The following is a 20,392-nucleotide window of genomic DNA, read 5'->3' on the forward strand; positions in this document are numbered from 1 at the left end:
TGGAGGCTCTGGGTTCTTGCCTTCTCTCAAGGGCTCCAGCCCGAACGGGGATGGGCGGAGCCAGTCTAGCTGCTGCACAGGCTGGCTGGCTGCTAAGGGCTGCTCTGTGCTTTTGCCAGAGGACAGAGACTGACATGGAACAGGGGAAGGGCCTGACTGGCTTCATCCTGGCTATCATTCTTCTTCAAGGTAAGGGCCTACTAGGGGTCTGGCAGCCTGGGGAAGGGCTCAAGGGAAGAGCCCATCACTAGTGAGACAGGAATATTGGGATCCCTAACCTTGAGCCTACCTCTGCTGTCACCTTAGAGTTCAAAGAAGGGCAAAATGGAGCCTCTTAACTGTTCTCTGCTAGAGAGAAACAGTGTCCCGTGGAGGAGAAGGAATCCTTGTCTCTGAAAAATGCAAACAGAGTACTTCACTGGCTAAAGAGAGGACCCTGTTACCGCCATCTTAGATTTGAACGCAGCCCAAAAGGGCATAGGCCAGGAAACTAAAAGGAAAAAGTATATGTTCCCTACTTCAGAGCTGGGGGTTAGCAGTCGACCTATGAAACGTCCGTTCACTCAGTTGGGCAGTTAGCCAACTGGTCAACAAAGATGGGTGAGATCCTAATATGTGATATGCCATGAGGAAATAAAAATGAATAAAACACTTATGCTCTACAGAACTCACAGTCTCATTGGAGAGATTAGTTTTCATGGTGCCAGACTGAGTGTATGGTACAGCATAGGTGCCTGCATGAATACTCCGTTGGAAATATCCAACAGGAAGTGAATGAACTGGGTTGATGCCTGGAGTCTGGACATACTGGGAAAGTTAAAACCATGGAATTTGCTGAAGTCACATAATACTATATGAGGAAGATGGGGCTGAAGATGGAACAGTGCGGGCACCAATTTTAAGGGGCAGTTAGAGAAAAAAAATTCCAGGAAAGAGATAAAAGGCGAATCAAAGAGCTGAAATAATCAAATGTATGCACTACCTTGGAAACCAAGGGAGTAGAGAGCTTCTAGAAGGAGAGAATTACCAAGAGTATAAAATGTTAAAGAGAGCCCACTAATATAAGAATATATTTAAAAGTTTAAGTCTGTGGGATGTGGCAGAATATGCACCATGGGTGATTTAGCACAGTTTCAGTGGGGTATTGAGAGTGGAAGCCAAGTGAAAATTGGTAGAAGGTGAAGGTCAGGTGATGAGGTCAGCAAGTGTAGACTATTCTTTAAAGAAATTTGGATGAGGAGGGAGAATAGACTGGTTGGTAGGTCGAGGAGGAAGTAGAGTCTAAGAATAAATGTTTCTGAGGGTGAGAGAAACTTGAGCACATTTCTAAGCTAAAGGAGAAGATGATGAGTAGAGCAGGGTCCTGGAGTTGATGGTGGAAAGACAGAGTCAAGAGTGGGGTCAAGAGCACAGAAGGGAAGGCAACGTTACCCTCTAAGACCGGAAGAAAGGAAGTGCAAACGGTGCTGGCCACAGATAGGTTTATAAAGGGAAAGGAAGCTAAAGGAGAAAGGACAATAACAGCTTCCATGTTCTAAAAAAATCCAGGTGGGAGGCAATGCCACCTGCAGAAACTGAGCTGGGTGATGGCCGGTTGGGAGACTTGAAGAGGACAGTGAGAGTTTAGAATAGAATTATTTCTGAGAGAAATGGGAGGAAAAGTCAGCTAAAGACAACACAGGTTGAGGAGCAACTCTCAAGCCTAGGTGAGGTGGCTGCATATCGTGGAAAGAGCATTGAGTTGAGCAGTAGAAAACCTGAGCTCTGGCCGGGCGCGGTGGCGCAAGCCTGTAATCCCAGCACTTTGGGAGGCCGAGACGGGAGGCTCACGAGGTCAGGAGATCGAGACCATGCTGGCTAACACGGTGAAACCCCGTCTCTCCTAAAAAAATACAAAAAATTAGCCGGGCGAGGTGGCGGGCGCCTGTAGTCCCAGCTCCTTGGGAGGTTGAGGCAGGAGAATGGCGTGAACCCGGGAGGCGGAGCTTGCAGTGAGCTGAGATCCGGCCACTGCACTCCACCCTGGGTGACAGAGCGAGACTCCGTCTCAAAAAAAAAAAAAAAAAAAAAAAAAGAAAACCTGAGCTCTGGATCCAGCTTGGGCACATAATGAGCTATGTGTACTTGAACAACTCCTCCACTGTCTGGGAGTTCTCATGTCAGCCAATCCAGAAATGTGGCAGGGATGGGCGTGGTGGCTCACGCCTGTAATCCCAGCACTTTGGGAGGTCGAGGCAGGTGGATCACCTGAGGTCAGGAGTTCGAGACCATCCTGGTCAACATGGTAAAACCCCATCTCTACTAAAAATATTTTTTAAATTAGCTGGGCATGGTGGTGAGTGCCTGTAATCCCAGCTACTCAGGAGGCTGAGGCAGGAGAATTGCTTGAACCCAGGAGATGGAGGTTGCAGTGATCCAACACGGTGCCCACTGCACTCCAGCTTCTGTGACAGAGTGAGACTCCGTCTCAAAAAAAAAACAAAAAAACAAACAAACAAAAAAAAAAGAAATGTGGCTACATGACGTCTTAAGTCCTAAAAGGAAACCTCACTCAGATATGCAACATTAAAAGATGTCAATGGGCCAGGCACAGTGGCTCAAGGCTACAATCCCAACACTTTGGGAGGCCAGGGAGGGAGGATCATTTGAGCCCAGGAGTTTAAGACCAACCTGGGCAAAATAGGGATACCCTGTGTCTACAAAAACTACAAAAATTAGCCAGGCATGGTGGCATGCACTTATGCCAGCTACTTGGGAAGCTGAAGTGGGAGGATTGCTTGAGCCCAGGAGGTCGAGGCTGCAGTGAGTCATGATCGCACCACTGCACTTCAGCCTGAGTGACAGAGAAAGAAAAAAAAAAAAAAGATGTCTCGAAAAAAAATTTTAAAAACTATGTCAACGATCAGTGCAATCTCCTTTCCTGAATCCAATTTAGAATGAGGGGTCTCTGTTTTCTCTCAGTCTTCTGACCAGGTGGTCAGGAGAATAACTAGTTAGAAACTTATTTATCTGTTTGTCTTGCTTTTTCTCCCATTTGCTCATTTATTCATTTGCACATTCATTCAACAAATAAAGTTCCTACCATGTTCCAGACACTGCACTGGATACTGTTCAAAGATAATCCAGCTCTGCATGAGGTTCTAAGACGGTTCACTTCTTTTATTTCCATTATACTTTGACTCATGACCACCTCTCCCTATCACACACACTCCACCTCTAGCCACACTACCTCTCTTGTCCTTTTTCAAAGCTGTATCTTATTCAGCTATTCTTTCTACTCAGAATGCCTTTCTCTGTCTGGTACATTCCTGCTTACTCTTCAGGGCCCAGACAAATGTCATTTCCTCTATTAAGCTTTCCCTGACCCTCACCCTTGGTCAAAATTAATAGCTTCTACCCTTTTTTCATATGCAGTCATATAAGCACTAAAAGATAATGTATATGTTCTATTAAATTAATTGCATATATGTTTTAATTTTTTCACTTCGTCATAAACTTTGGAAGCAGCAGTTGATTCTTAATATCAGCACTCTTTTCTTTCATAATATCTAATTATTTTAGGTCATAATAGTGCTCGTTAAATGCTTGGATTAAATCTAATTGAATTGAATCCAAGTGCCAGATCTCTGTAGTATGTCTACCATGCAACTCTACTACCCTAAGGTTTGTTTGTTTGTTTTTGTTTTTTTGAGACAGAGTCTTGGTTTGACACCTAGGCTGGAGTGCAGTGGTGCAATCTCGGCTCACTGCAACCTCCACCTCCCAGGCTCAACTGTTCCTTCCACTTTAGCCTCCTGAGTAGCTGGGACTACAGGTGCATACCACTATGCCCGGCTAATGTTTTTGTATTTTTTTGTAGAGACAGGGTTTCACCATGTTGCCCAGGCTGGTCTCTAACTCCTAGGCTCAAGCAATCTGCCCACCTCAGTGTCCCAAAGTGCTGGGATTACAGGCGTGAGCCGCTGCTCCCAGTCAACTCTGAGTTTTGAGACAGATTTGAGGACTAATTGAATAGCTAATTTCCCTGGGACATCCAGGGTTTCTACAAGAAAAGGATCACCAAGGCTGAAGATTTTATAAGGAACTCAGCCTAAAGGCTTTGGATAGTGCACACCCACTCCTTGCCAGGGCATTAGCTGCTCAAAGAGCAGAGTGTTCTCGACTGGATAGGCAATATCCTTACTTACATATACTACAATACAATTCTGATGCTAACCCCCCAAATTAGTGTCAGACCCTACAGGTTAAGAGCATGGTTCCCAACCAGATTGCCCTCACTTTAAATGCCAGCTACAAGTTCAGGGGACCCCAGACCACTCACACTTCTGACAAACTGCCTACAATCTTAAGGATTCCCATGACCCTTCTCATTGATATTTTGCTAGAATAACTCACAGAACTTAAGAAAGTGCTGTGCTTCCTATTTCAGTTTTATTAAAAAATAACATCAGAACCAGCTAAATGAAAAGGGCAAGGTCCAGGAGGGTCCAGAACACAGAGCCTCATGCTTTCTCCCCATGGAATTAGAACACATCACCCCCAGCACTCTCCCACACTCTGCCAGCACATTGATGGGTTCACCAACCAGGAAGCTCCACCAAGTTTTTATTGAGGTATCTTTACATAGGCATGATTGATTGAATCATTGACCACTTGACTGATCTCAATCTCTAGGTTCCCTTCCTGGGGCTGATACCACTAGTTTCCAAGCTGCAATCCTCTTACCATATGGCTGGTCTTGACCAGCACCATCCTGAGTCATTGCCATGGCATAAACTCAGGTATGGTCTAAGGGTCCACCACAGATAACAAAGCCACTCCTGTCACTCATGAAATTCCAAGGGTTAGAAACACCCTCCCAGGATACCAGGACAAAGATGAGACAAATTATTTATTATCACCTTGAATTCAGCTGGGTGATCTAGTCTACAATCCAGATAACTAAGTATGGATACTATCATTTTCATGGATTTGGATCTTTCTTCATGTTGGCCTTAAATAACCATGGAAATACTTCAGGGCATCTGAAAAACTCCATGCCCAGCTAATACTCTATCTCTCTTCTGTCTTTACAGGTAGTTTGGCCCAATCATTTGAAGGTAGGAGAAATGGCTTCTTTCTATACTCAGACTCAGAATATTGATGGAAATTTGGCTTCCTACAAGAGTAGTCCTACATGAGCAAACAGTTTAGAATGAATGAAAAGATGAGGGTAGATAGGTGATGTCACTATTGTCAACTAAATCAGTGACCTGACATAACCTGCTCTGGGCAGCTTGCCTGTAGCTAAGCATTTAACTGGTCTCTTACAGGAGAAACAGGACCCTAGTAGCTAGACACATCTCAAACTGTGACCCATGAACCATCAGGTTTTGGCGTCACCTGGGATCCTGACCTCAGTCTCTGTCAATCCTTCTCTTTATTTCATCTATTCTGCCCAAAGTGATCTCATCATCTGGTACGCTGTTAGCAGTTTCTTACCTGTATAATACCTTCCAAATAACATGCCCCCAAATCCCAAAGTTTTACCCCTGCTAATTACAGCAATGTCTCTTTTATACTTCATCCCCTGACGCAGATATTGGCGTCACCTGAGAGCATGTTAGTAATGCAGAATCTCCCCTCCCCAGAACTACTAAATAGCACCTGAAATTTTAACAAGATCCCCATGTGATTCATGTGCACATCGAAGTTTGTGAAACGCTACTCTAATGATCTCCTGGTATGCAGAAGCAGGGAGAATTTCAGAGGCAAGATCCTTAATGGAACCATGGCTTTTCTCATTTCAGAAAACCGCAAGCTTAACGTGTATAACCAAGAAGATGGTTCAGTACTTCTGACTTGTCATGTGAAAAGCACAAATATCACATGGTTTAAAGAAGGGAAGATGATAGACATCCTAACTGCACATAAAAATAAATGGAATCTGGGAAGTAATACCAAGGACCCTCGAGGGGTGTATCAGTGTAAAGGATCAAAGGACGAGTCAAAAACACTCCAAGTGTATTACAGAAGTATGTAATCCCCTTTGGTCTGTTTGTCCTGAAATTAATCAGTATTTGCTGCTCTGGTGAGCTTTTTGTCTGGAGTGAAAGTGGAAATAGATCCTCAACAGTGAGATTATCGCCGGTTCTCTTAATTTCAGCTTGCCTCTTTTGAAATACTATAAGATACTTCCCTCGCCCTCTTTGCAAAAGCACAGCCAGTCCTGTAAAACTTTTTTACCTTTGGGTGGGCTCCATGCATTCGAGCAATTCAGCACCTTCTATAAACTGAGTTGAATGAAGGGGTTGGGGAGACAGGGGCGATCATGAGGTGAGCAGCAGTGAGGACTAGAGCACAGTGGAGCATGAAGAGCATCTAGTCTTTGTTCCACATACTCCATGGGCTTCCCCAGGAATCCTGGGGGACTGAGGAACATCAAGATGCATTGAGTTTTGGCGCAAGGACCTTCCCTTGCCCTGCCACCCACAAAGGAACAGCCTGCTGCCCTCCACAGGGGCATTATTGCTGATAGGCAGGAGAAAAAGATCCAGGAAAAACAACTTTCACACCCTGAAGGTTTGTCTCCTTTTCCCCACAGTGTGTCAGAACTGCATTGAACTAAATGCAGCCACCATATTGGGCTTTGTCTTTGCTGAAATCATCAGCATTTTCTTCCTTGCTGTTGGGGTCTACTTCATTGCTGGACAGGATGGAGTTCGCCAGTCAAGAGGTAAAAGAATGCTCTTGGCCGGGCGCGGTGGCTCAAGCCTGTAATCCCAGCACTTTGGGAGGCCGAGAAGGGCGGATCATAAGGTCAGGAGATCGAGACCATCCTGGCTAACATGGTGAAACCCTGTCTCTACTAAAAAATACAAAAAACTAGCCGGGGGTGGTGGCGGGCGCCTGTAGTCCCAGCTACTCGGGAGGCTGAGGCAGGAGAATGGCATAAACCCGGGAGGCGGAGCTTCCAGTGAGCTGAGATCTGGCCACTGCACTCCAACCTGGGCGACAGAGCAAGACTCCGTCTCAAAAAAAAAAAAAAGAATGCTCTCAGATGAGAGATGGGACCACCTGAGACCCTCAGCTTTCCTCCTACCATTACGTACCCAATAGAAGAGACTGAGTTGGTGCCTCTTGCTAATGTGCATAGTTGGGTGAGGCTGTATTTCTTTGAGACAGGAGAAAAGGATACTTGGTGTTATCACAGCATGTTCACCTGTCTCAAGATACGACGCCCTCTGATTTATCCTCTGTGTTAAAAAAAAAAAAAAAAAAAAAAAAAAAAAAAACCGGCTGGGCACAGTGGCTCATGCCTGTAATCCCAACACTTTGGGAGGCCGAGGTGGGCAGACCATGAGGTCAGGAGATGGAGACCATCCTGGCTACCATGGTGGAACCCCATCTCTACTAAAAATACAAAAAATTAGCTGGGCATGGTGGTGGGTGCCTGTAGTCCCAGCTACTCCAGAGGCTGAGGCAGGAGAATGGCGTGAACCCGGGAGGCGGAGCTTGCAGTGAGCCGAGATAGTGCCACTGCACTCCAGCCTGGGTGACAGAGCAAGACTCCGTCTCAAAAAAAAAACAAAAAAAAACTATTTTAAGTAAATCCTTACGTACGGAAAAGTGAATCACAAGCATACAGCTCAAAAAAAAAAAAAATTCACAGAGCAAACACACCCATGCAGTCAGCACATAATTTAAGAAAGACAATATTACCAATGCCATGGAAGCCCTCCTGTGGTCACTTCCAGCCACTACCCATCCTCAAGAGTGAGCATTGTCCTGACTTCTAACAACAAGGATTAACTTTGCTTGTTTTTGTTCTTTATGTAAGTGGACTCATATACTAAGTATTCTTGTGAGTAGCTTCTTTCACTCAACAACGTGATTATGTGCTTTATCCATACTCTTGTGTGTATATAAAACTCTTACTGTTATTCAGTATTCTATTTTGTGAATATAACCCAATTTATTATGCATTCTACCTTGTGTGGATTCTGTTTCTTTTTTGTGCAGCTTCAGACAAGCAGACTCTGTTGCCTAATGACCAGCTCTACCAGGTAAGGGGGTGAAGAATAAAAGAGATATTGCTGTAATTAGAGGGGGTCAATCTTTGGGATTGAGGGGCATGTTATTTGGAAGATCCTATACAGGTAAGAAACTGCTAACAGCATACCAGATGATGAGATCACTTTGGGTAGAATAGATGAACTAAAGAGAAGGATTGACAGAGACTGAGGTCAGGATCTAGTGAGCACCAGTTGAAGAACACACTGAGAGGGACACACAAAGAAACTCTTGACAGGCCGGGCACTCACTATAGACAGGCCATGGCTCACGCCTGTAATCCCAGTACTTTGGGAAGCCAAAACAGGCGAATCACCTGAGGTCAGGAATTCGACACAAGCCTGACCAACCTGACGAAACTCTGTCTCTACTAAAAACAAAAAAAAAATTAACTGGGCGTGGTGGTGCACACTTGTAGTCCCAGCTACTCAGGAGGCTGAGGCAGGAGGACCACTTGAACCCAGGAGGTCGAGGTTGCAGTGAGCTGTGGTTGCACCACTGCACTCCAGCATGGGCAACAGAGCAAGACTCCATCTCAAAAAAAACAGAAAAAGAAAAAGAAAAGAAAAGAAAAAAGACAGAGCCTCCATCTCCTTTTCCTCTTTCCATCCTCAGGACCATGAAGTACTACCCACTCCAAACTCTCACATATAAAAAGCATTCAATAAACATGCATCAAATTAATTAATAGAGGATGGAAAAAATGACCTTATGACTGTGCTGTCCTTTCCAGCCCCTCAAGGATCGAGAAGATGACCAGTACAGTCACCTTCAAGGAAACCAGTTGAGGAGGAATTGAACTCAGGACTCAGAGTAGGTGGGTTCTTCAATGCCAGTTCTAATAAAGGACCCTTGCATCAACTGCCCTCCCAATTGCTTCTAAGTCTAGCTCCCTTCCCTAAGTGGCTATAAGGATCAGACTCTGGGGATCAGGGATTGGGAGGTGGTTTGGGGTACTCTTTTCTAAAAATTCTGGGGCCATACTGATTGTCTTAGCCTAGGAAAATATGAATTTTAAGTATCTGTAAATCCTGTCAGAGCAGGGCCTCAAGCCATAGAGATGCTGAATATTAATCTTAACCTACATTAAAATTTCTCATTATCTATACCATTAACATTTTAGGCTAATAATTATTTGTGATGAGGGGCTAACCTGTGCATTGTAGGAGTTATGGAAGCATCCCTGGCCTGTCTCCACCAGATGCTGGTAGATTGTCCAGTGTGACAATCAAAAATGTGTCCAGACGTTACCAAATGTGTCCAAACATCACCTTCAGGGCAAAATCATCCCTGGTTAAGAACCACTAACCTATATTAACCTTCCAATCAACAAGTCAATCTGTCAGAAGTTACGATTCAATTAATCTATCTGAGGTTTCTATCAGGAAGACAGGGTTGAAAGCATTATTTGGTTTTTTTGAACCAATTGCAATTTTTCTTTTTTTAATCCAGGTGTTCTCCTTCTATTCAGTTCCCAGAATCAAAGCAATGCATTTTGGAAAGCTCCTAGCAGAGAGACTTTCAGCCCTAAATCTAGACTCAAGGTTCCCAGAGGTGACAAATGGAGAAGAAAGGCCATCAGAGCACATTTGGGGTTTTCTCAAATAAAATAAAAATAAAAACAAGTATGGTGTTTCAGAAGCGCCACCTATTGGAGAAAATTGTAAAAGAAAAATGAAAAGATCAAATAACCCCCTCGATTTGATATAATTTTTTGTGTTGTGATTTTTATTTCATTTTTGTATAGACCATAATTCACATGGCTCAAATATTCAGTGAAAGATCTCCCTCCACCACCATCCCCTGCGACCTAGTTGCCCTCTTCAGAGACATACTGTTTCTCTCTCTCTTTTTTTTTTTTTTTTTTTTTTGAGACAGTCTTGCTCTGTCACCCAGACTGAAGTGCAGTGGCACCATCTGGGCTCACTGGAACCTCTGCCTCCTGGGTTCAAGCGATTCTCCCGCCTCAGCCTCCCGGGCAGCTGGGATTACAGGCGCCACCACCACACCCGGCTAATTTTTGAATTTTTAGTAGAGCCAGGGTTTCGCTCTATTGGCCAGGCTGGTCTGGAATTCCTGACCTCAAGTGATCCGCCCGCCTCGGCCTCCTGAAGTGCTGGGATTACAGGTGTGAGCCACCACGCCCGATCTTAAAACTAGCTCCTTATATATCTCTCTGGAGGTATTCTAGGCATATATGAGCACATTCTCAAATACATACTGTCCTCCCTTCCCCTATCTTTTAGACAAATGATATCAAATTATACATCTTGTGAGATTATTGCATACCATTATATGAAGAACTGCTTTTTAATACAGCCATATTGTACAAATAGACTATGATTTGTTTAACCCATTATCTATCAATGGATATTTAAGTTGGTTCCAATCTTTTGCTCTTACAACAATTCTGCAATGACTAACCTTGTGAAATATCATTTTTAAAAATAATTGCATTGAAGCATAATTTACATGCCATTAAATCCACCCGTCTTAAAGTGATTTCACCTGTTCTCAAAAAGTTTTAGTAAATTCAAGTAATTGTACAACCATTACCATAATCCGGCTTTAGGACATTTTCTTTTCTTTTTTTTTTTTTTTTTTTTTGAGATGGAGTCTTGCTCTGTGGCCCAGGCTGGAGTGCAGTGGTGCAATCTCAGCTCACTGCAACCTCCACCTCCCAGGTTCAAGCAATTCTCTTGCCTCAGCCTCCCCAGTAGCTGAGACTACAGGCACGCACCACCATGCCCGGCTCATTTTTTTGTGTATTTAGTAGAGACAGGGTTTCACCATGTTGGCCAGGCTGGTCTCGAATTCCTGACCTCAAATGATCTGCCTCCCTCGGCCTCCCAAAGTGCTGGGATTACAGGCGTGAGCCACCGGGCCAGGCCCGTAACTGTATTTTAATACAGCCAGTCTATGGGTTTAATATGGTATTTTATTATGGTCTTAATTTGCATTTCCCTAGAGACTAACCATGCTGAGTATTCTTTCATGTGTTTATTAACCATTCACATATTTTTAGTGAAATGTCTATTCAAATCTTTTGCCCATTTTTAAGTTAGCTTATTTGTCTTCTTTTTTTGCATATATTTTTGATATAAGTCCTTTATCAGATATATGATTTGGAAATATTTTCTACCAATCTATGGTTTGTTTTTCTTAATTGTGTCTTTTGAAGAGCAAAAGGTTTGAATTTTGAAGTACATTTTATCGATTTTTTTCTTCTATATATTGTGCTTTTGGTATCATGTCTAATAAATCTTTACCAAACCCACAGTTACAAATATTTTCTCCTGTCTTCTTTTTATACTTTTTACAGTTTTACAGTTTTAGCTCTAACGATAAATGTCATTTTGAACACACATAAGTCTATTTGTAACCAATACAAATAAATTGAATTTTTGGACACTTGTATTTGCATTTTTAATTTTATTATCTATTGCCAAATTTCACTTTATAGCAGTTGTAAACACAACACACATACACACAAGTATATATATATGACACAAGTGTGTGTGTGTATATGTATATACACACATATATGACAGGGTCTTGCTCTGTTGCTCAGGCTGGAGTGCAGTGGCATGACATTGGCTCACTGCAGCCTCGACTGCCCAGGCTCAAGCAATTCTCCTACTTCAGCCTCCTGAGTAGCTGAGATTTCAGGCATGTGCCACTATATCCAGCTAATTGTTTAATTTTTTTTTATATAGAGACAGGGTCTCACTATGTTGCTCAAGCCAGTCTCAAACTCTTGGGGTCAAGTGATCCTCCCACCTCATCTTCCCAAAGTGCTGGGATTACAGGTGTGAGCTACTGTGCCCAGCCAGGTTGTACCAATATATACTACCAATAACAATAAACAAAAGTGCCTGCTATTCCACACATGTTCCAACAGTGTATTATTAACCTTTTGAATCATGCCAACCTGAATGGCCTCTCACTATAATTTTAGTTTACATTTTTCTTATTAAAAATTGGAGGCTGGGCGTGGTGGCTCACACCTGTAATCCCAGCACTTTGGGAGGCCAAGGCGGGTGGATCACCTGAGGCCAGTAGTTCGAGACCAGCCTAGCCAACATGGCGAAACCCTGTCTCTACTAAAAATACAAAAAATAAGCTGGGTGTGGTGGTGGGTACCTGTAATCCCAGCTACTCAGGAGGCTGAGGCAGGAGAATTGTTTGAACCTGGGAGGTGGAGGCTGCAGTGAGCCAAGATTGCACCATTTGCACTCTAGCCTGGGCAACAAGAGTGAAACCCCGTCTCAAAAAAAAAACTGGAGTAAACCATTTGTTTTTCCTTCTCATGATATGTAAGTTCACATCTTTGGTCTTTTTCTTACTGACTTACACTAACCCCTTACATATTTGGGAAACTAGGTCTTTTGTGATATTAGTTGCAAGTCTTTTTCCAACTTTATGTGTTTTTTAACTTTGCTTATGGTTAGTTTTTCATGCACACTTTATAAATATTTGCATGTAGTAGAATTCACTGGTCTCTTATGACCTCTAGGTTATGTTTCATTTTAGAAAGTCTTCCTCCATTTTAAAATTATCCTTTTTTAAAAGTTCCCCCATGAATTCCTCTAGCATTTTTATGGTTTTATTTTATGCATTTACATCTTTGACCCATCTTGAATTGATGTTAGCATCAGATCTAATGTAGTAACCAACTTTAAATACAGATAGTTACCCAGTTATTCCAAAAATATTATTGAATTATTCATCTTGTGACCATTAATTTTAAATGCTGTTACAACCCAACTTACCAGATTATAAGCTCCAAGAAGGAAAAGACTTACATTTTTTCACTACGGTATCTTTAGGAACTGTAACAGTGGTAGGCACATTAAGATTGCCCAGGGCATTTTGTGTGTGTGTGGTAAAACATATATAACCTAAAATTTACCATTTTAATCTTTTTCTTTTTCGTTTTCTTTTTCTTTTTTTTTTTTTTTGGGTTTTTTTTGTTTTTGGTTTTTTTTTTTTTGTTTTTTTTTTGAGACAGAGTCTCACTCTGTCATCCAGGCACTCTAGTGCAGTGGCACAATCTCGGCTCACTGCAACCTCTTCCTCCCGAGTTCAAGTGATTCTCCTGCCTCAGCCTCCCAAGTAGCTGAGATTACAGGCGCACATCAACACACTCAGCTAATTTTTGTATTTTTAGTAGAGACAGCGTTTCACTATGTTGGCCAGGCTGGTCTCGAACTCCTGACTACAAGTGATCTGCCCACCTCGGCTTCCTACAGTGCTGGAATTACAGGCATGAGCCACTGCACCCAACCCCATTTTAACTATTTTTAAGTGTACCATTCAATGGTATTAAATATATCCACAATGTGTAGCCATCATCACTACCCATTTCAGAACTTTTTCATCATCCTAAACAGAAACTTGGTACCCATTAGAAAATAACTCACGTTCCCCTCTCCCTCCAATCCCCGGTGACCTCTATTATACTTTCTCTCTCAAGGAACGTGCCTATTCTGGGTACCACATATAAATTGAATCAAACAGTATTTAGTCCTTTCTGTCTGGCCCATTTCACTTAGCATAATGTTTTCAAGGTTCATCAGTGTTTCAGCATGTATCAGAACTTCATTCTTTTTCAAGGCTGAATAAGTCATCTGTAGCTATATACCATATTTTGTTTATGCATTCGTCTGTTGATGGACATTCTGGGTTGTTTCCACCTTTTGGTTATTATGAATAATGCTACTGTAAACATAGGTATACAAGTATCTAAGTTCCTGCTTTCAGTTATTTTGAACATCTATGTCAAAGCGGAATTGCTTGATCACATGGTTATACTATGTTTAACTTTTTGGGGAATCATCAAACTGTTTTTCCAAAAAGTCTGGACTATTTAACGTTGCCATGAGCAATGCATAGGGTTTCAATTTCTCCACATCTGCCAACAATTACTTTCCTTTTTTTATATATAATAGCCATCCTAGTAGGTATTACGTTTTATTCTCATTTCCCTAAAGACGAGCGATGTTGAGCACTCTTTCATATGCTTATCCACAATTTGTACAGTTGGCCTTCCATATATGTGGACTCCATCTATGGATTCAACCAACCATGAATTGGAAATATTCCAAAACAAATTTCATCTGTACTGAACATGTACAGACTTTTTGTCATTATTCCCTAAACAATACAACACTATTTAGATTTACATTGTATTAGGTATTATAAGTGATCTAGAGATGACTTAGGCATATCTAGGATGACACAGGAGGATGTGCATAGTTTATATGCAAATACTGCATCATTTTGTATAAGGAACTTGAGCATCCATGGATTTTGGTACCCAGGGGGTCCTGAAACAAATCCCCCACAGATACCAAGTGGATAGTTATTCTCTTGGAATGTATCTTCTTTGGAGAAATGTCTATTCAAGTCCTTTGCCCTTTTTTGAACTGAACTGTTTGGGGTTTTTTTGTTCTTGTAGTTCTTTATATATTTTAGATATTAATCCTTTATCAGATATATGAGTTGCAACTATTTTCTCTCATTCTGTGAATTTTCACTTGCACAGCGCTTTTAACTCTTGAAAATTATTTCCTTTATTATTTATGTGTATCCTGATCTCTTGCCCTCGTGATCCGCCCCTCTCGGCCTCCCAAAGTGCTGGGATTACAGGCGTGAGCCACTGTGCCCGGCCATTTATGTGTATCTCAAAAACAACCTTGTAGGATGTATACCATCTCCACTTCACAGAGAAGAAAACTGAAATCCAATCAAAGATAGCACACTCCAAAGACTGCTCCGAAGACAGCACAATAACAAACTTTTAGTTGTTATTGCTATTAGTGTCATCCCTTTGAATAATAGAGAGTAGCAGAAGCTGCTTCAAAAAGGTATAGGACTGGTGGGAAAATAAGAGAGCAGACCCCCAACAGAGGTCGCGAGCAGAGCCAGGGATCACAGTTTTATCTGCCCTCGGTACGCTGGTTTCCAAAACCCAGCCTCATATTCCACACTCCAAAGTGCACTGCCAGGTGGACCCACTCCCGTCCCCACAATCCGACCCCAGGCCACTTCCTGCCACTTCCGCCCCGCCTCCAGTCCGCAGCTATACAGCTAGCGCATGCGCTGTAGGCGGATTTGCGCGCCAGTCCCCCGGGTGAGCCTGCACACGGTGCTTCCGGCGCGGAGATGAACTTCCACAAACCCCGGCGCTTGTTGATGACGTAACTTCCGGTTGATGTGCTGAGTCGGAAGTGGGAACCTTTCGGCCGCTGAGATTCTGTCGTGTCGTCGCTGCTAGCCCTTCAGGCTCTGGTAAGACAGGCAATAGCTTCAGGGGACGGGGTCATTGACTTTGCATTGTGATATTTTCTGCTAGTCCAATGCCACTTAATGCCTGTTCACTCTTATCTTCTCCAAATTCCTTCTCCTGTGCTTTCCTAACCAGGCACCTTCTCTTTCTTGAACTTCGACCCTGTCTGATTTGGAACCCCTTACAGTGCCCCAGCTTCTGATGTCTCTCTGTACATTTCTGTCCCCATCTTTGCCAAGCCCCTCCTGAACAGGCCGGAGCGCTATCGTTGCATTATCTTTGACTTACTTTCTCTAGAACGTGCCCCAGGCGGGTGGATCTCCCTCCTTCCTGCCAATCCCTTATGGAACATGGAAGGATCAAATATGAAGAATAGATAACAAATAGGCAGATGCCAAGAAGATAAGATTAATCGCGAGTCGTAAGCAAACCAGTTGAATGCATACGTCAGGGTGTTGACATTTCTTAAGGCAGGTGATGAGTTCACCTCAGAAAACTCTTGGGTCACTCTGCTTCATGTTTCCTTGGGTTTAGAAGACACTTCTAAAATTGAGTGACCATGGCTCATGACCTTATATTTGATGAGCCTTCCCTTTAGGTTCAGTTGTATGCCCTGAGAGCAAGCATGTGTTTAGTCTCACTGTCATTTACTGTTTTGGCGTCACGTGGAAGCCCACCTGCGATAAAATGGGATCCAAGAAGGACTGCTGTCTGCTTTTTGACTTGACATCCTTCTAGGTTGCAGATAGATGTGTTGATGGAATTTTGTTGCCACATTCGTCTGGCCTAATAGTGTTAGGTGAAACATACAACAACGAAAATTGTTTTTTAATTTATATTTTAAATTGATATTTTAATTTCTATTTTAAAATGATATATGTATTATTTACCAGGGCACAGACCTTGTGGGAGGATATGATTTGATAGAGCTTGATTTTGACAATCCCAGTTTTACAAAGTGTTCCAGATATTTCTGTTTAAAAACAATACCGGCCGGGCGCGGTGGCTCATGCCTGTAATCCCAGCACTTTGGGAGGCCAAGGCGGGCGGATCACGAGGTCAGGAGATCGAGACCGTCCTGGCTAACACGGTGAAACCCCGTGTCTACTAAAAATACAAAACATTAGCCGGGCGTGGTGGCGGGCGCCTGTAGTCCCAGCTACTCGGGAGGCTGAGGCAGGAGAATGGCGTGAACCCGGGAGGCGGAGCTTACAGTGAGCCGAGATTGTGCCACTGCACTCCAGCCTGGGCAACAGAGCAAGACTCCGTCTCAAAAAAAAAAAAAAAAAAACCAAGTCTGATGTTAACACAGTTGTGTGTTCATGAGAGCTGACAATGGTCTTAAAGGATTAGTGGTACTATTCATAAACAAAGCTTGAATCAGGAGGAGGTGACAGAATTTTGTAGGACAGCTATTATAGATATAGATCTTTGCAGCAGGTATATCAGAGTGAAACTTGTTTTCAAGGAGGTCATATTTTAAAAGAATCAAATCCAAAAGCTTCTAAGGATTGGTAGTTGTACCATCCCAAAGTGTCTGACAACAGGATAGTGTTGTATCTCTGTATGGTGTTGAAAATAGGAAAAAATATGTATACATATATATGTGTATATATATATGCACACACACACGTGTATATATATACACACATACATATACACATATATATGTGTGTATATATACACGATATATACACACACATATACACATATGTGTGTGTGTGTATACATATATATTTTTTTTTGTGGGGGGGGACAGAGTCTGACTGTGTCGCCCAGGCTCTGCTCTGGAGTGCAGTGGCGTGATCTCAGCTCATGGCAACCTCCATCTCCCAGTTTAAAGTGATCCTCCTGCCTCAGCCTCCCAAGTAACTGGGATTACAGCCTGGCTAAGGTGTGGTGGTGTGCGCCTGTAATCACTTTTAGTAGGGTTTCACCACATTGGCCAGGCTGGTCTCAAACTTCTGACTTCAAGTAATCTGTCCACCTTGGCCTCCCAAAGTGCTGGAATTACAGGCGTGACATATTGCACCCGGCCCTGAAAATAGGAGATTATAAATCCCGAGTGACATTATTGAATATTAAACAAAATATTTAGGTTTCATTTTATCAGACCTTTAGAGTGGGTGATTATCTAGGTACTCTTATTTACTTTGGTAAGTGCATTGAACAAATCTAAAGTTTGTACACAGATTTGACGTACCTGTGAAAAAGATGAGCTTAGTGAAAGGTAGGTGAGAACCTTTTTGTTTTTCACAGATAGTAGAGATGACAACAGAGACTTATTTCCATCCACCATTCTACACATGCCAAGATACCAAAGAACCAGCATCTAGCCTGGTAGCTTGACCTTCCACTGCAACCTAAGACAAGTAGTAAAGCCCTTACCTTGAAGTAGGATCATGGTCACGGTGATGCTGTTGATTACAAGGAGTTCAGAAAGAACTACGTGTAAGATTGAAGCCATTCAATAACTACTTATTTAGGATTGTGTGATTGTGATGTATAATGCTAGACACAGAAGAGAGAATAATCAGATATGAACATGTAATCAGAAGAGCTTACAGCCTAGCAATGCAGATCTGCTTAGAAATACAATGCAGAAAGTTTAAACTCCTAGTAAAAGTAGAGGTAAAATGTAGAAAGCTAGCTTCTTTATACAGTGCAACAGTATAGTATGGAGAAAGAAGGAAGTAATGCAATTTATGGTGATAAATTCTTCTTGTTTATCTTGGTAGTCTTTTTTTTTTTTTTTTTTTTTTTTTTTTTTTTTTTTTTTTTTTGAGACAGTTTCCCTCTGTTGCCTAGGCTGGAGTGCAGTGGCATGATCTTGGCTCACTGCGACCTCTGCCTCCCAGGTTCAAGCCATTCTCCTGCCTCAGCCTCCTGAGTAGCTGGGATTACAGGTGCACGCCACCACACCTGGCTACATTTTTTTGTGTTTTTAGTAGAGATGGGGTTTCACCATGTTGGTCAGGCTGGTCTCGAACTCCTAACCTCATGATCTGCCCGCCTTAGCCTCCCAAAGTGCTGGGATTATAGGCATGAGCCACTGTGCCTGGCCTTCTTGATAGTCTTAAGAGCTTCTCTGTCATATGTGCTGTATTCCTGGCTTTCAGCTTTCTTTCTGCTTATGTGTTGCAGGTGATGCATGTCCTTTGTAATAATCTCGCCACTTTTCAGTTGTGTTTTAAAAAACATCAAACTGGTTTAGGCACTTAGGTAAATTTTATTGGTTTTTATAACTGAAAAGTCCAGACTTCTCTTTCCATCTCTCAATTCTATTTTCTAGTGTATGTTGCCTTGGTTTTAGGCTAGGCCTTTTCTAAATGGTGTAAAGATGGCAACTCTAACTTACCGGCCTAGCAACTCAAGCAGGAAAAAACACACTTTTCTGTAGGTTCAACTGAAGTCATGAAGCTGGTATTCATTGACTCTGTTAGGCCTCCATAGTGTCTTTTGCCCACTCCTGGATCAGTTGCTTTGGCCGGAAAATGCTGTATTCTTTTTAGCCCAGCCAGACTTGTATGTTCATTCCTGGGGCTAGTGGGTGAAGTCAACCCCTTCTGAACTGGTCAACCTCTTCTGGATTGAGTGGAGTGGATACCCAAAGGAAAAAATGAATGTGATGTTTTAGAGAGAAAAATAACAAAAGCTCAGTATACTTTTTAAAAATACCTCTGGAATTTGAGGTGTTTTAGGATGGAAGTAGAAGGGTGGTCAGCTAACAATAAGACAATTCTTGGTGGTTTTACATTTACTAGAGGAAATAATTAAACTTATGCAGTAATTACATGGGGAAAAGCCCCCTCATTAATTTCAATACTAAATATGGTATCTTTCCCTTTTTACATTATTAAGCTTGACTAAAATATACATAGCAGGCTGGGCACGGTGGCTCAAGCCTGTAATACCAGCACTTTGGGAGGCCGAGACAGGTGGATCACGAGGTCAGGAGATCAAGACCATCCTGGCTAACATGGTGAAACCCTGTCTCTACTAAAAAATACAAAAAATTAGCTGGGCGAGGTGGCGGGCGCCTGTAGTCCCAGCTGCTCGGGAGGCTGAGGCAGGAGAATGGCGTAAACCCGGGAGGCGGAGCTTGCAGCGAGCTGAGGTCCGGCCACTGCACTCCAGCCTGGGCGACAGAGCGAGACTCCATCTCAAATAAATAAATAAATAAAATATACATAGCAAAAAATAAAATACAGAAGGCTAAGTGCAGTGACTCATGCCTATAATCCCAGCACTTTAGGAGGCCAAGGTGGGAGGATCACTTGAGGTCAGGAGTTCAAGACCAGCCTGGCCAACATGGTGATACCCCATCTCTACTAAAAATCCAAATAACAGTTAAATTCCTTGAAGTAAAGCTTTGAGCTGCACTGAGAGGAGACTAGACTGCCTAAGTCATTGCAGCTAATTAGCCGTTAGCTCTTGTGTGGAAAAAATGGCAGAGGAGCATGAAGCAGGTGCTGAAGATGCCTCAGAATTGTCAAGAAATGTTATAAATCATCTCTTTTTCTGGTAAATAAGGGTAACTTTTTCGACCACATTAGTTTTGGGGTTTTTTTTTTTTTTTTTTTTTTTTGAGACGAAGCCTCGCTCTGTCACCCAGGTTGAAGTGCAGTGGTGTGATCTCGGCTCTCTGCAACCTCTGCCTCCTGAGTTCAAGCATTTCTCCTGCCTCAGCCTCCCACCTCCCAAGTAGCTGGGATTACAGGCACCTGCCAGCCACCACACCCGGCTAATTTTCGTGTTTTAGTAGAGATGGGGTTTCACCATGTTGGCCAGGCTGGTCTTGAACTCCTGACCTCAGGTGATCCACCTGCCTCAGCCTCCCAAGGTACTGGGATTGCAGGCATGAGCCACTGCACCTGGCCCACATTAACTTTTGTTAACATGATCCTGTGAGGAGTCTTGCCTCAATAAACTAAAGGTAGATCAAATGTTCTTTTTTTCTTCCTTTGTACCCCTACCCCCACTATTTCTAAGGTCTCTGTCCTTGTAGCAGTTCAAGATCCTTGTGAGCAGAACATTCATACCCTTTGT

At 42.8% G+C, this 20,392-nt stretch overlaps 3 protein-coding genes and 1 long non-coding RNA gene across 11 annotated transcripts in view; 3 read left to right on the forward strand and 1 right to left on the reverse strand.

Moving 5' to 3' along the window:
• The window catches only part of ATP5MG (ATP synthase membrane subunit g), a 249,536-nt gene that overhangs the window by 182,714 nt on the left and 46,430 nt on the right, over positions 1-20,392 (forward strand). The window lies entirely within an intron of this gene.
• LOC126936081 (uncharacterized) overlaps positions 1-20,392 on the reverse strand; it is a 184,068-nt gene that overhangs the window by 89,368 nt on the left and 74,308 nt on the right. The window lies entirely within an intron of this gene.
• On the forward strand, positions 20-11,473 carry LOC126936067 (T-cell surface glycoprotein CD3 gamma chain). Of its 3 annotated transcripts, none has more exons than XM_050758453.1 (7): positions 25-189; positions 5,076-5,099; positions 5,790-6,014; positions 6,584-6,715; positions 8,002-8,045; positions 8,786-8,869; positions 9,524-11,473. In XM_050758453.1, the coding sequence occupies exons 1-6, from the start codon at positions 51-53 to the stop codon at positions 8,849-8,851; spliced, it is 630 nt and encodes a 209-aa protein (XP_050614410.1). In that variant the 5' UTR covers positions 25-50; the 3' UTR covers positions 8,852-8,869; positions 9,524-11,473. The 3 variants fall into 3 exon arrangements, with proteins under 3 accessions (XP_050614411.1, XP_050614410.1, XP_050614409.1); XM_050758452.1 differs by having other exon boundaries at positions 29-189; positions 9,505-11,472; XM_050758454.1 differs by lacking the exon at positions 5,076-5,099 and having other exon boundaries at positions 20-189; positions 9,505-11,473.
• UBE4A (ubiquitination factor E4A) overlaps positions 15,242-20,392 on the forward strand; it is a 41,294-nt gene continuing 36,143 nt past the window's right edge. For 2 of the 4 annotated variants that reach the window (XM_050758393.1, XM_050758392.1), the window contains exon 1: positions 15,253-15,345. The gene's annotated coding sequence lies outside the window, so the exon portion shown is untranslated. Of the gene's footprint in view, positions 15,346-20,392 lie in introns of all 4 variants that reach the window. The other 2 variants (XM_050758390.1, XM_050758391.1) reach the window with 2 other exon arrangements.

Source organism: Macaca thibetana, chromosome 14 (assembly GCF_024542745.1).
Source record: "Macaca thibetana thibetana isolate TM-01 chromosome 14, ASM2454274v1, whole genome shotgun sequence".
Classification (NCBI taxonomy): Eukaryota; Metazoa; Chordata; class Mammalia; order Primates; family Cercopithecidae; genus Macaca; species Macaca thibetana.

What these genes read in the sequence shown, in the direction of transcription:
- LOC126936067 (XM_050758453.1), top strand. Translation starts at nt 51, where the DNA reads ATGGGCGGAGCCAGTCTAGCTGCTGCACAGGCTGGCTGGCTGCTAAGG. An exon ending in TTTGGCCCAATCATTTGAAG is followed by an intron (nt 5,100 to 5,789) that starts GTAGGAGAAATG and finishes TTCTCATTTCAG; the next exon opens with AAAACCGCAAGCTTAACGTG. An exon ending in CTAATGACCAGCTCTACCAG is followed by an intron (nt 8,046 to 8,785) that starts GTAAGGGGGTGA and finishes TGTCCTTTCCAG; the next exon opens with CCCCTCAAGGATCGAGAAGA.